The sequence below is a fragment of the Acyrthosiphon pisum genome, chromosome A1, assembly GCF_005508785.2.
Source record: "Acyrthosiphon pisum isolate AL4f chromosome A1, pea_aphid_22Mar2018_4r6ur, whole genome shotgun sequence".
NCBI classification, from domain to species: Eukaryota; Metazoa; Arthropoda; class Insecta; order Hemiptera; family Aphididae; genus Acyrthosiphon; species Acyrthosiphon pisum.
Window position 1 is genome coordinate 1,006,291 of NC_042494.1, and position 14,057 is coordinate 1,020,347.

Sequence of the window (14,057 nt, forward strand, 5' to 3'; positions counted from 1 at the left end):
TCACGTTTACACCGCATGCTTACACACACGCAAATAATATTATATAATATATATATATATATATTATGAATAAATATGTGCATACAACATGTTCTATACGTCATAATAGTAAATTCGATTGAAAAAAAATTCAGTCCGACCACCTGCTGCAGTGGTCCGCGAAAGAAACGGTCCACGCTCTGCCATCTGCACATAAGCACATAACAGACAATTCTTATATAATTTGGAAAAACGAGTATAGTGTGGATAATATTATTATTATTATGAGTATAAAATATAATATAATATACCTACAATATTCTACCTGTGGATACAATTATTTGTACAATAACATAAACTAAAATGTACGCACTATTCACAAAATATAATAAAATACTTTAAATTAGATTAAGTCGGTTTCGTATATTATGATACACATTATATATTATTACGACGTGTTACTTGTCGTTAATTTAAGGAACTGTTATACCTAAACGGTCGTATAATAATGTTATGACATAATCACATATACTTGTACTACAATATTTTATAACGTTATTGTGTTCATGATTAAGTGGGTGCGCATGATTATATAGATTGTCGGTGTAGGGGCAATTATTAAATTCATAACAAATAATAGGTACCTGCGCAATTGAAACGCGGACGATAAAAGGTGATTTTAATTATCTGTGATAACAATTATTATAATATTATAAAACTCGAATGTGTTATCTCGTAAGCCAAACGTGTAATGTACAGAGAAACACATTGATTTAAGATTAAACAGCGGTTAGTGGGTGTGGACAGGTGTAGTGGTGAAGGCAGTATTGGTGTTAACACCATCGATATCGGGAACAAATTAATTGTAAGGAAAACGTATTATGTATCTACCTAAACCGTTACATTTTAACCGGTTGACGTTTGGGTTGTATTTTTTTTCTGCTGTTCTTTTTACACGAAAAATGACGATTTTCTATAAATTTTCACTCGTATCTAAGCACTGCAGCCGTTTTTCTCTTGTATCAATACAAAACATAAGCCCATGTAAAGCTTATCGCGTGCGTTCCATTTTTTTATGTTTAATCATTTTGTTTAAGGTCAGACGACGACCTGCCGTATTATAGCAGTGTTTATTTATTTATATTGATAGAAATAAAAATAAAAGGCGAAAAGATAAAAACGCGAATACATTATATAATACACCTACCCACCTAGTATTGACTAATTATTTTAAATTTTAAAATTTCTACTAATTTGGATAGAATGACCCTCGTCCGAAATTTTTTCAACGAATATTATAAATTAATAATGACTTTAATCTAATATATGCCTACTATGTTTTATGTATGTGATTTTATTATGATAACCATTAACTAACATTATTTTTCCACAGTCGAATATTGAATCTTCCTTTCATAAAAAAGGAACCATTTCATTTATTTTCATAAACAGTTCTACCTATCGTTGAATTATAAATAGGTTGTTCAAAATAAAATACAATATGCCGTCGTCAATAATGGTAACAAAGTTGAAGCTGAATTAAGAATAAATTACCTTACAACAATTTGTATTACATATTTTTTAAATTCCACATAGTATTAATTGAGAACCTAATCAGTTTATTTACATAATAGACAAATGTATAACAAATTAGGTACACTATTTTAAAACCAAACCGAAGTTCATCAATTATCATTAAGCTATAACATGTATTATGTTCAGTTGAATCGCATTCGTTTATCAATTACTCAGCTGTAGCTAATTGTATTTTAACAAAAATAAATGTTATGCTCGTTATAAATTATAATTAATAATTTGGTATGTACTTTTAAATATACCATATTTATGATAACAAACGTCGCAATTGTTGTTAATTATATTTTAGTGTTGGATTTAAAATACCTGTTTGACTGTTTCTTTCGTGTTTCGATGCTTTTTTATTATAATTGGTATAATAACTATTAACTATTAAGTATATTATAATTTTACTGACTAAAAGAAAACTGTATAGGTACTAGTATATTTATAAACAATAATTACTATTCTTATTATAATTATGCAGGTAGTTGGTATCAATAACTAGAACGAAACTACGAAACGAGATTTTGCTCTTACATAATTGTTAGAAAAGTTGAATAAACCTTAATTTTGTGTTACGCCCTTTATTTTATAATTAATGATTTTATGTTTACCAATAAATGTGTTAATTGAGACTATAATATTATAATGACAAGATAAATACAAAGGTATGTCAGCAACAATACAAGTTATTTGGTCCTGCTGACATATTCCACTCTCCGTAGTCATTATTGTTGTTCGTCTCATTTCACTGGCCACGCGAATTATATTACCCACCAAAATATAATATTACATTGTTATATACAGCAAAAATTGCTTAATGTGACATTTAAGGGACCTCATAGTTTGGTTGTATTATAACCGATGGGTTGTACACTTGTAAGAAATGATACTAAAAAAAAAAAAAGAATTTTAATTGTTTAAGAATATGAGATATAATGTAAGTATATTTTATTATAATTAAATTGCAACTATAATATAATAAAATAATAGTATATTTTATTAATTTATATATTTTTTTTTAAAGTATAAGAAATGTTAATATAATTGAAATAAATTAAGTTAATCATAATAAATGCATACAATACATTCTGTAATAAAAGTTAGTAATTTAAATTGGTTTATTTATTTTATATATAACATAATATTATTTTTAATTTAATTTTAAATCTTATAGGGGGCAGAGTTTTGGTTTTTAATTTTCAGTCATGTTTTTATTTATGGTCGCGTTAACAGATAACAGCTCTTATTCATTAAGACGTATATTAACCAATTTCGTTGTTTTATCCAATTATGTCATAATTAACATTAATTTGTACAGACTAATAACTTAACATGAGAAATTAAATTGGGACATTGCGCATATTAATCGATACGACGTATTAACCCATTACGTACTGTCAAAACGATTTATTTTGTATATAATAATATGTATAACATATTATTATGATTATATTATTATATTGTACAAATAAGCAGAGCCGAATCAGGTGCGTATCTAAATGTTGCTGAAATTCCCATCTATTTTGTCAAGAGTATTATTGTCACCAAAATGTTAAAACCACATGCGTAAATTTTACAGGATAAACAGAGTGGCAATAATATCAATATGCAACCGAATGATCTAGGGTGCTATTTCTACCAAGTCGGTAACCGAGTAAATATCAATGGTCAAACCAGCAGTGCATCAATCATACAGTAACGTCTTACATTTTCGACTGACCTACATAATATTTTGGTGAGAATACACAAATTATCACAGTCGAAATAATAATATAAATTATGTAGGATGGTGGACCACCCTTCACCAGGGGTGGATCTAGAGCGAGGGGTTAAAGGCTATACAGGGTGTAACAGAAAGATATGACAGATACAGATATCATATCATATCTTTCTGTTACACCCTATATTATGCATTTATATAATAAATAGTTCTCTGCACGTCTTACAACTCATAAATTTAAAATAAAAATAAAAATGGTTAATATTGTTATCAAATCTTATCTATAGTCGCTGTTATGTACTAAAATTATAGTTGTATTTTTTTCTGAAAAAATGTAGCCCACCTCCCCATTTCGGATTTTTAGATTCACGATACATACGCGAAATTTGTCACATTTTTCGTATAGGTACCTATCGCATCCTTTGACGAACATAAACAGTATCTGTACGTGAACAGGAAATAATCAGGTCGCGACAACCCTCGAACGATGATGGCGGCAGCGAAAAAACTGTTTTTGGCAATCGGACAAGCGCCGCCGCTGATATTATATTATAGGTATGCATGAACGGCCGTGGTGTCGTGGTGATATATACACTCACTTTCAAGATCATTCAGCATGAATATAAATACATATTATGAATATAAATAATATTGTATAGTATAGTTTTATCCAAAATTGCTGGCGGAAGTGCTTCTTCAGTGGTTATATTTAAATCTCGAATGACTAGGTAAAACTAGGAAGATGAACTGGACAGACCCGAAATAAGATCAAGAAAACCATTTTTTTTACCTGTTATTATTACTATTTAATCAATATCAAGATTACCCGTAATGCTAGGTAATGATTATAATATTAATAATTAATATAAACGACAAAAATTGTATTATATAAAGAGGTGATATCAGACGATGTTTTTATTACCACAGTGCACCAGTATATTCTCTAAATTGTATAATAAAATAAGTAATTCATTGGAAAATATTATGTCTTCGATGAGAACTTTTACGACATAGGTAGATAACAATAATAACAGAAATTGAATATTCTTATATGTAGTTTTGAGATAATACTCTAAGTTCTACAAGAAATTATAGTGTCAATTCTGAATTTTATATCGTGTGTAATCGTCCAAACTCTAAAGCGCATCAATGGTTTTGTATATGAAAGATACAATATTTGGTCTAGAAATACGTTCAATACAAAATACTTGACCAACTAAACATGATGCGCGATATAATTTTTTTATGCCTTAATTATTTTAACGATTTTCATCGGTTCATAATAATAATAATTATGTTTAAAAAATCAAATTTAACGTTTTGAAAATTTCAAATCCAATAAGTACATAATTTTTTAAAATACGATTTTTACTAGTCATATTAGGTACATATTATTATACAATTATACATCGGGGTATTATACATAATTGTTTAATATTATAAAATATTATGAAAAAACTAAGTTATCTGTTGGAGCATTTGCAATAAAACACGAAGAGGCATCGTCGATCATATTTTTTTGGGGTAAAAAACTAATAGCGTTTAAAAATATATTTTTAATCAAATACCCATTTCTAATTTTGAATTATTTCCTTTAAATAAGTTATTGGTGTTCTAAGCCAACTCTTCGTATATATTGTGCCGTAAATAAAAAACTACAATCCTTATATTTTTTGGAGCTCAATAGTGTAGGGGTTTTCCGGATAAAAAAAGGTAAAAAGTCGCAATCGCCGGCTACAGTGTTACCACTGCTATCATCATAACGTTTAAAAAATACATTTGTTGTAATACCGGTTTTTGACGTTCACATTCATAGTTGGGTTACTGGTACAACTACATATTAATAATATTATTGTAATAGAAGTTTACGCGTTTGCCTAGGGCGAGGTTTTTCGAATTACTGTATTATACAGTGTCGTATTGTATACATCGGGATTTTGTATTACGATGAATGTAATCACTTTGGTTTTTTCCATTATCGCCAAATCAAACAGTAATTTTTTTTTTTTTTTTAATGCGAATAATGCTTGTGTTATAGTATAATATTCTATTAATACAACACAGTCATTAAAAGTATAATAGTTGCCGTCGCAGGTCATAATTTCATTGATAATGACGTAAAAAAAAAAAAAAATGTAAAACAAACACTAGATGCGTCTGATAATATAGTAATACATAATATACCTAAATATATATACCTATATTATAGTCAACCGTAGTGTTTTTGCTGAAATCCCACATTTATTATAATAATATTATACTACGCATTATTGGAGATTCAGTTTTTTTCCTGTACGAATACCGACGCGTCACCAGAAAATCGTTTCCCTTAGTATTCGCATATTGTGATTCATATTTTATATTTGTTTGTCATAGTCGTGTGTTATTTATCACACTGCACCATATTATAATGCTAAAAAAATAGCCATTTTAGCGATACAATATTCTACAATATTTCAGCTTTTAATGTCCTGAAAGTAAAATTGTTGATTATTAGCTGTTTTGATTAAAATATGAGAAAAAAAATGTTAGCCTATTAGCTAATGATGGTTACATCGAAGTATAGTTTTTACATTCATCGTAAATGTAGGTATATGAATAAAATAAAGATTTTTATCAATATTTACCGGCTAAAAATATAATATGTGACATTTATGAATTATTTTTTGACCCATATTAATGGAATAAAATTACTCGTTATGAATAATATAACAATATTCGTAAACTATTGTGAGAAATCGTCTGTGAAAATATCAAAATCCCGAAGAACGCAGGATAGGTTTGTAAATTCGCGGTGTCGTCGGATTCCTGCCGTCCGTTTTTACGAATATCGTCGCTTTACTGATCAATTAACCTGATAGGTATAACTACCTAAATAATTACTAGTCTCGAAGTAGCAGATTCGCGCAATGTTCAAGGTGATTTTGGTCCGTCCTTGCAGGCTTTACGTGGTATAAATAGTAACGTATAACGTCGAGAAAACGAATAAAATTCCATTTTTTATTCACGGCCATTTTTTTGAATAATTGTGCCTCGGCGAATATTATAGGTAAAAGTAAACGATATATTGTTGGTATACACACGTATAGGTAATAATAATAATATCTTATCATGGCTACTTAGCCTACTGTTTTATGTTCGATATCTATAATTATATATCAAAAGAAGATGACAACGGTCAAGCTTTGTTTGAGTTGGGTTGCTCAGTGTAGTATTGTACCAAAAAAAACATAATTCATGCTGGTAGTTGATTCTATAACTCTATTATTTAGCCTACACTCAACATGCAACCAGATAACTATAATATTATAATACTAATTATCGACATCATGCTTGTGCATATGAAAAGTCGACGGTCGTGATATGTAGTTATTACGGACGTAAGTATAATTATTTATTTTAAATGTCAACCTGCAGTATAACATATTTTTATGACCGTTTAATTATGATTATTATTCATTGAAATTGTTACTATTTTTAAGATTTGGTTAATGTAATTTTGTCCTCAAAAACACACAGAAATAATGACTATGTGCAATAGAATCAACCAAGTTTGATATTTTTAAAAATTTATATCGAAGGAACTATTCTATAACCAGTATTGAACTCAGCTTTTTAATATTTTTATCTCAATGTTTTTTATGTCTTTAAAAAAGACAATTTTAGACTTTTTTTTAAAAATAACTATTTTTGATAAAATAAAATTCGGAGTTCAATGCGGGCTGTAGAAAGTTTTTTTTCCTTTCAGAAATAAAAATAGTTATCAAAATCCGACCACTCAACGAGGTCTGACTGTCTGAGAGTTTCTAATGTAAAATCATTTTTATTAATATAATACACCATGCCAATTGCCAACCTCCTCTCCCTAAATACGTATCGGAAAGTAGATAAGTGAAAAAGTATTATAATTACAGAAACAAAAAAAAAGATAAAATATATAAATATATTATAATTTTCATGTTTTATAGAATCGGAAAATTAGGAAAATCGGCACTGGACCCCTTAATAAAAATAAATTGAAAAACAATATAAATGTTAATATGTGTACTGTGTAGTTATAATAAGTCACCAAATATTATATTATGTACAGTATTATATTTTAGAATTTATTATGTATGCATTTACTAAAATTTGACATAAATGGTAAGTACCCATACATTTTTCCAGACATAAGAAGGTTCTTATTGTTTCATTACAATATTGTGTACCATAGCAATTACCTGTAACTTACTCTGATTATTTTGGATAGCTTTTTTTCAAATATTGTAATAGGAAATACAAATTATATTGTTCTGTTAGACACGTTTTTATCTATTTTTTATGTAAATGGCCATAGATAATTATTATCTTTGACGATTCTAAATCTGTTTTATTCGGGCGCAACTCACCTACTGCAGGCTATAGGTATATACTGATTATAATTTCAGACGCAAATTAGTAGGTACCGTGTGGACATGTGGATGTGGGTTAGGGTAGGTTATAAGCGTTTACAAGTCGCCATCGTATTATTATATGGCCTCAGAGTATAATGTGTCTCGGACGTAACCACCGGTCATGTACCTCCTACACGATTTATTGTGCAAAATTTTGCAGCGTTAATATTTTATATACATTCACGGACGTAAAATAATTATTATAATATATAATTTAGATTTGGATAAAACCCACACAGCTGATGACAACGCCAATACTGACGATTGCGGGAATAATTTAGCCGTTTAATAATATGTCTGCAAGTCTTCTGAAGACGTCATTCAATTAGAAAAATTTAAATTAAAAAGAAATCGCGAATGAGTTTCACTTCATATACTGTAAATTTGACGCGAAAATAACATGGGTTTGATCTTTTGTATATATTATAGAAACTCGAAATCTAACATTCGCCAACGATTCGATGACGATTTAATAATACCTGTTTTTTGACAACTAAATAATTGCCAAATGTATTTTGTGTGTGTGCGCGCGCGCGTTTGTTTGTGACACGTGTGAAGTACGAGATCACGATTCATTTTTTTGCGATCACTTTGAACATATAAATATTATTTTTTCTATAAACTTGAGCCGCATTTTTGTTTGAAACAAATATATACTTTAAGACTATGTTTTTGCCGAAACTGGACATACTCGAAGCAGTTAATCTGACAAGAATGTATCGCTAAAACGCCTAAAACATATTTCAGTAGAACTTTATATATAATTTAACACATTATTTCTATCTGATACGATAAGTACAACATAATATTGTGTAACAAAATATTATGTCTACAAATATTTATTACGCAAATTAATTATAGAGAATTTTCTTAGGGAAAAAAACATTTTTAATATTGCACGTAATGTTTATGAATAAATTGCTTTTAGAGAACTTCACAACTCGGAAAGAGAACGAAACTCGACCACGCTTGCGCATTAAGTAATAAATAAGGCATAATATGAAGTATTGTAATTTATAAACAATCATTATATTATTCGTCGGTATACATGGTACACAGGGTGATTAGCCAGGCATGCACCCCCTTTTTCTTCATTAATACAGTTACTCGAAATCTGGTTTTTGAATTTTTAAATAATACATTTAAGACCATATTATTTTCTAATTCTTGAAATTTTTCGTACTATTTAGGAGTGTAAGTACTGTGAAGATACATACTTTTATTTTTCAAATAAATATTTTTTCTACCTTTAATTATTTAGTGGATATGCGAATTAAATTTCAAACGAGTAGTTTTTGAGTTATTTAACTTTTTGTACCTACCATAAATATAACTATAGGTTCATGATTTAAAAAAATATTATTATATAAACATTTTACTTATTATTAATTTCAATCTATCAATATTTATAATATGTAAAAATGGTTTAAAGATGATAAATTCTAAATAGTAGACCCAATAACAGAATTAAATCTAAATACATTTTCGCAAGACCATGTGTAAGCATTATTATCCAATAATAGGTAACTGAAAAACAACTCATTAACATTTTTTAATGAGGTTCACCAACATTTTCAAAAAAAAAAAAATGATCCACCAAATAATTTACAGTAAAAAACTAAAAGGGAGGTTTATAGAACAGTCTTATCGAATAATAATATAGGTATTAAGTGTTTCACGTCGAACCATTATCTTAATATTTTACAATACCAATATAAAACATATTAATGTTAATAATTTTGTTACAGCATATTATTATGATTTTAATGCCAAGTAATTCATTTTTACTAAACGATTGAAGATAAAAATATACTGCGAACACACCTGTTTGCCAGAATCAATGGTTCATTAAACTACAATAATACGGTGTATAAAATTAATTGTTTATCTTGTTTTGTATGCGTTTCTGACCACCAACAATAATTACAATACACTATAATAAGCGACTTATGTTTGCATAATGTATCTATATCTAATCTGTTCATAATCCCACATCTTGACTCGTAAGAGTTAAATACGAATATGTCAATTTTTTTTCTTATATAAGTCGACTATAATAATAATAATAATAATAATATTATGTGGCGTATGAAATACAACTCGATCAAAATAAAGTCGTACGCAAGTCTCGGAAATGTTTAATACCTATTGCGAGCAGCACAAAATGATTTCTATACTTTAGAACTCAAAAGTTTTTTTCGTTTGCTAAATTACATTATTATGAAACACGTCTGCATAGCACGTGTAGTAGTTTAATTTAAAAATTATTTTTGCTTGTATAAAATGTATTGGTATTTGATAGTATACTTGAAAGCTATCATGATAATCCTAATTCAAAACGACTGCAACGTAATATTTTTCATTTTTTTTCGGGAATACGCTCATAAAAACAATGTTTAAAATATTTTCCAAAAAAAATTCGATCGGTCAATTACGATACAAACGGAATACGAACGTAAGCATTCTAAAACAGGCATAGTTTATACATGAAAAAATAAATGGATTAGTTATTTGTTATTTTCTTTATGGACTACAATAATATGAAGTATAAAATAAAATAAAATAAACATGATTTTTAAAAAAATCGTTTTAAATATTGTTGGTACGTGACAAAAAATTGAAGACTGAATAAGGTAAAAAAAAAATATTGTAAATAAATAAAAATAATTTAATATAATATTTCAATAATTATATTAATATTCAAATTCATTGAATTTTACTCCAATTTATATGTATTAATATTGCAAGAAATGCTTTAAAGTGTTTAAAAATGTTTTTATTTACCTAGCATTAACGTTGCCGATACTTGTAATTTTATTGAAAATCCGTACTTGACTTTTATCGTTATGCATATATAGTCCAAAATAAATAAAGTTTATCGTTAATACTTGATGTTTGAGATAACAATGCATATATATAGAGCGCGTGGCATATTTACACGCTATTCGCTCGCAAATAATATTATGTCAACAGTCTAATAATATTCGTTCAATTTCAATTATATATGTATTTTTTTAAACGCTCTTATAATGTACTTCTTATAATGTACCTATGGTGGTTTATTTTAGAATATAATATCAAAGCCAGCAACCGATCTGTTTTGTATTAGAGTTTTTTTAGCTAAGATTCGACGTACGCGACTCGCGACAATTCCCAGTTTAATCTCTCAACGGAGTTATATTATATTCCAAGGGATTTTCCCTATCGACAAAGTAACATGTTTATGTCTTATACTCAGGCGGACGAGTGTTGCATTTTTAGTATTGACATAATAGTTTATTATTCATCGGTATTTGACGAGAAAATTTAGAATGGGATTACGATAATGTCAGAGTTGAAAAGCTTTAAAAGTTTAAGTGGCTCATTTCATCCGATGACGAAAAACATAAAGCTCATTTTTAAATTTCGTGTTTTAGTGGCGTGATTCGGTGCTGTTAGAAGTCAATAGAACGCGTAATATAATTATGATTTGTGATAATTGATTAAAATATTGTCTAATTTTGATTCACCTACTCAAGTACGTCAAAATAAGGCTGACTGTCTATTAATCCGCCAGTTCCTTGAGCGATTAACGATTAATATTATGTCTATGAGAATCAAAATATATTTCCACGAGTTTTCCAGTGACTTTTTTTTAGCACGTTAAACACAATAATTATAAATAGGTATACAGTTAAACCTCCCCTAACGTACACTCCGAATAGTGGAATTTTTTTCGGGGGTGGACAAACTACAGACTTTTTACAAACCAAACCCTCTATAGCAAACGAAATTTCAGTAACCAAGTGTGTCGGATATTTAAAGGTGTCACTGTACATTATTCCGATGTCGTGACATCGATATTATGAATATATAATGTTACAATATATACATACCGAGTTCCACCAAGAGCCGTCCATGATGTCGTCGTCGATCCGACGCGTGGGTGACAATCGGTCGGATGTACCGATCAGATGACGGACTGAAAACGACTATGATATCGTCTCTCGGTCGACGGCGAGACGACTTTCGCGGTGGGCTGATTCGCGAGACCGGTCGATGTCTGTATTATATTATCTTGCGGCACTCGATGGACGGCGGTCCAAGTCCGAAACGGATTTATAATAATATATTGTTTACAATTGATATTATTTGCGGTGTTAAATCGACGACGATGATCGGACGCGATGTCGGCGAGGTGCAATACGATAATATATTATCGGCGCCGTGTTCGTTGCAGTTTACGATTCGCCCGACGTGAGGCCTGTGTTTTAATTGATTATTATTATTTTATCACGATTTAGGGATTTTTTTATGTTTTCTCTGGGATAACGTCCGTGATCGTCGTTGTCGTTAACCGCGGTCGAACGCGCGCGCGTCCGTGTACGAGTAATTATGAACCGCGTGCACGCGTGTTCGTCGTTTTTATTATCCCGCCCAGCCATCCGTCTGTAGCGCTCCAGGTGAGCGAAGGATTCGCCGAGATTGTTGCATTATGACGTCCGAAATGCTAGTCCGTTCTACTATGCTCATGTACATACATTATTATATGCTGGCGCTGCAGAGACCAAGTGATTTTTTTATTATTTTTGTTTTGTTTACATATGAATAAGAACCCTTCAATAAAACGTATCGAATCGCGTTGTCAAAATATTATTATTTTATCGTACAAATGTTTTTTTAAAGACGATGTTTTTTTTTGCAAGAATCACGACATTTTAATACGTTATGTCAAATTATTGCGTATGGGGTCGCGCCGCATCGTGTACAAATCATCGCACGTGGATTTGACTTTTACTGTAAATTCATTACATCTCTTCATAATTTTAATTACCCAAAATAAAACAATAACATACGATTGTATAATATTACCACATTATTAAATATTATGCTAACACGTCAACTTTCTAAACATTTTGTTTTAATTCATTGATCGCAAGACTAATAGATTCAAACAAATATTACGATAGTTGTAACCCGGATTGTTTATACATTATAATTAAATTGTCAGCGATTTTATAATAATTAAGGTGGATAATTATCATTATGATTTATATTTAAATAATTTAAATAATTATTATTGAATCAATATTATTCGAAAAAAAACTGATTATATTATATAAATGCCTGGCAAATTTAAGAAAGTTAAAAATTAAGAAATAAATAATAATCATCAATCAGACACTCATCATATACACACAATGTTTAATAAATATTTTTGAATTTATGTATGTTGAGTAGGTAAAAATTATTCTACTATATGGTTCATTTTTAGTTTTTTTTTTTTTACTGTCCAATGAAGTGTTTACTAAAAGTCCGTAAAATAGCGCACATTATCTCAATAAAATTGTTATCTTACTGCACTTTAAAATCCAATAATAGTAAATGTTATACATTTAATACAATTACAGACGAATTATATAATTGTTGTATTATAGGTAATCATAATTTCTTATTTTGTTATAATTCAAAAATGAATAACCGTAGATACTTTACATTTTGACCAAGTGTTTATCATAGCATTTCTTATACTTGATAACATTTTAAAAAGATTAATTTTACTAGTTTTGAGCTGTTAATATTAATTAAATATTTATTTTTGTTAGTTTTTTTCTATAAATGTCGATAAAATTTTATTTGTTGGGTTAAAAATAATACAATTTAATACAAGGATCCTCACACATTGTTATTATAGTCGATAGCAGTTTAAGCATATTATGAATATAAATTATTTTTATAATAATAATTATTATAATTATTTAAAGTTCAAACGTTCTGAATAAAAATTCTGAGTCGCAGCAGTACATTATCAAGTAGGCAATCTACCTGTGGTAGATCGCGGACCCCGATCTGTTTGTACGTAAGTGTATGATTTAACTTTAAAGTATAGGAAGTTTTGGAAATTTATATTTCTATAGTTATTATAATATTATAATATTGACTCTCATATTATCTATAGTTAAGAAAGCAATACTTAGGTTATTCGCGTTTCTACCAATCATAATATGTATAATATACTATGTATATTATATTATAATATATAATAAATGCAGTAATTCACATTGTTTAACGGTTTGCAGTCATAGTTTTATAATGTTCTACTTAATATTATGTACCTACTATCGAATATGATACATGCACATCGACAAGTGTTCGCATGTCACGAAAACGTGTGTCGATCACTATATTATAATAACGTAAATTATTAATTAAACATGCCAGGTATATACAATTCATTATAATAACAATGTAAACGGTACACATTTTCGAAAATAATAATAATAATAACTCAATACAATTTCGAGGCATAATCACTGTGAATAATATATTACTTGACTATACGTATTTGAAATAAAAATAATATT

At 28.7% G+C, this 14,057-nt stretch overlaps 1 protein-coding gene across 1 annotated transcript in view; it reads right to left on the reverse strand.

Moving 5' to 3' along the window:
- Positions 1-12,102, reverse strand: part of LOC100161412 (cationic amino acid transporter 2) — a 37,400-nt gene extending 25,298 nt beyond the window's left edge. Inside the window, exon 1 of the mRNA XM_008186310.3 lies at positions 11,589-12,102. Within this exon, the coding sequence (XP_008184532.1) occupies positions 11,589-11,612 (24 nt within the window). The 5' untranslated portion in view covers positions 11,613-12,102. The remainder of the gene's footprint in view (positions 1-11,588) is intronic.
- Positions 12,103-14,057: the final 1,955 nt, after the last annotated feature.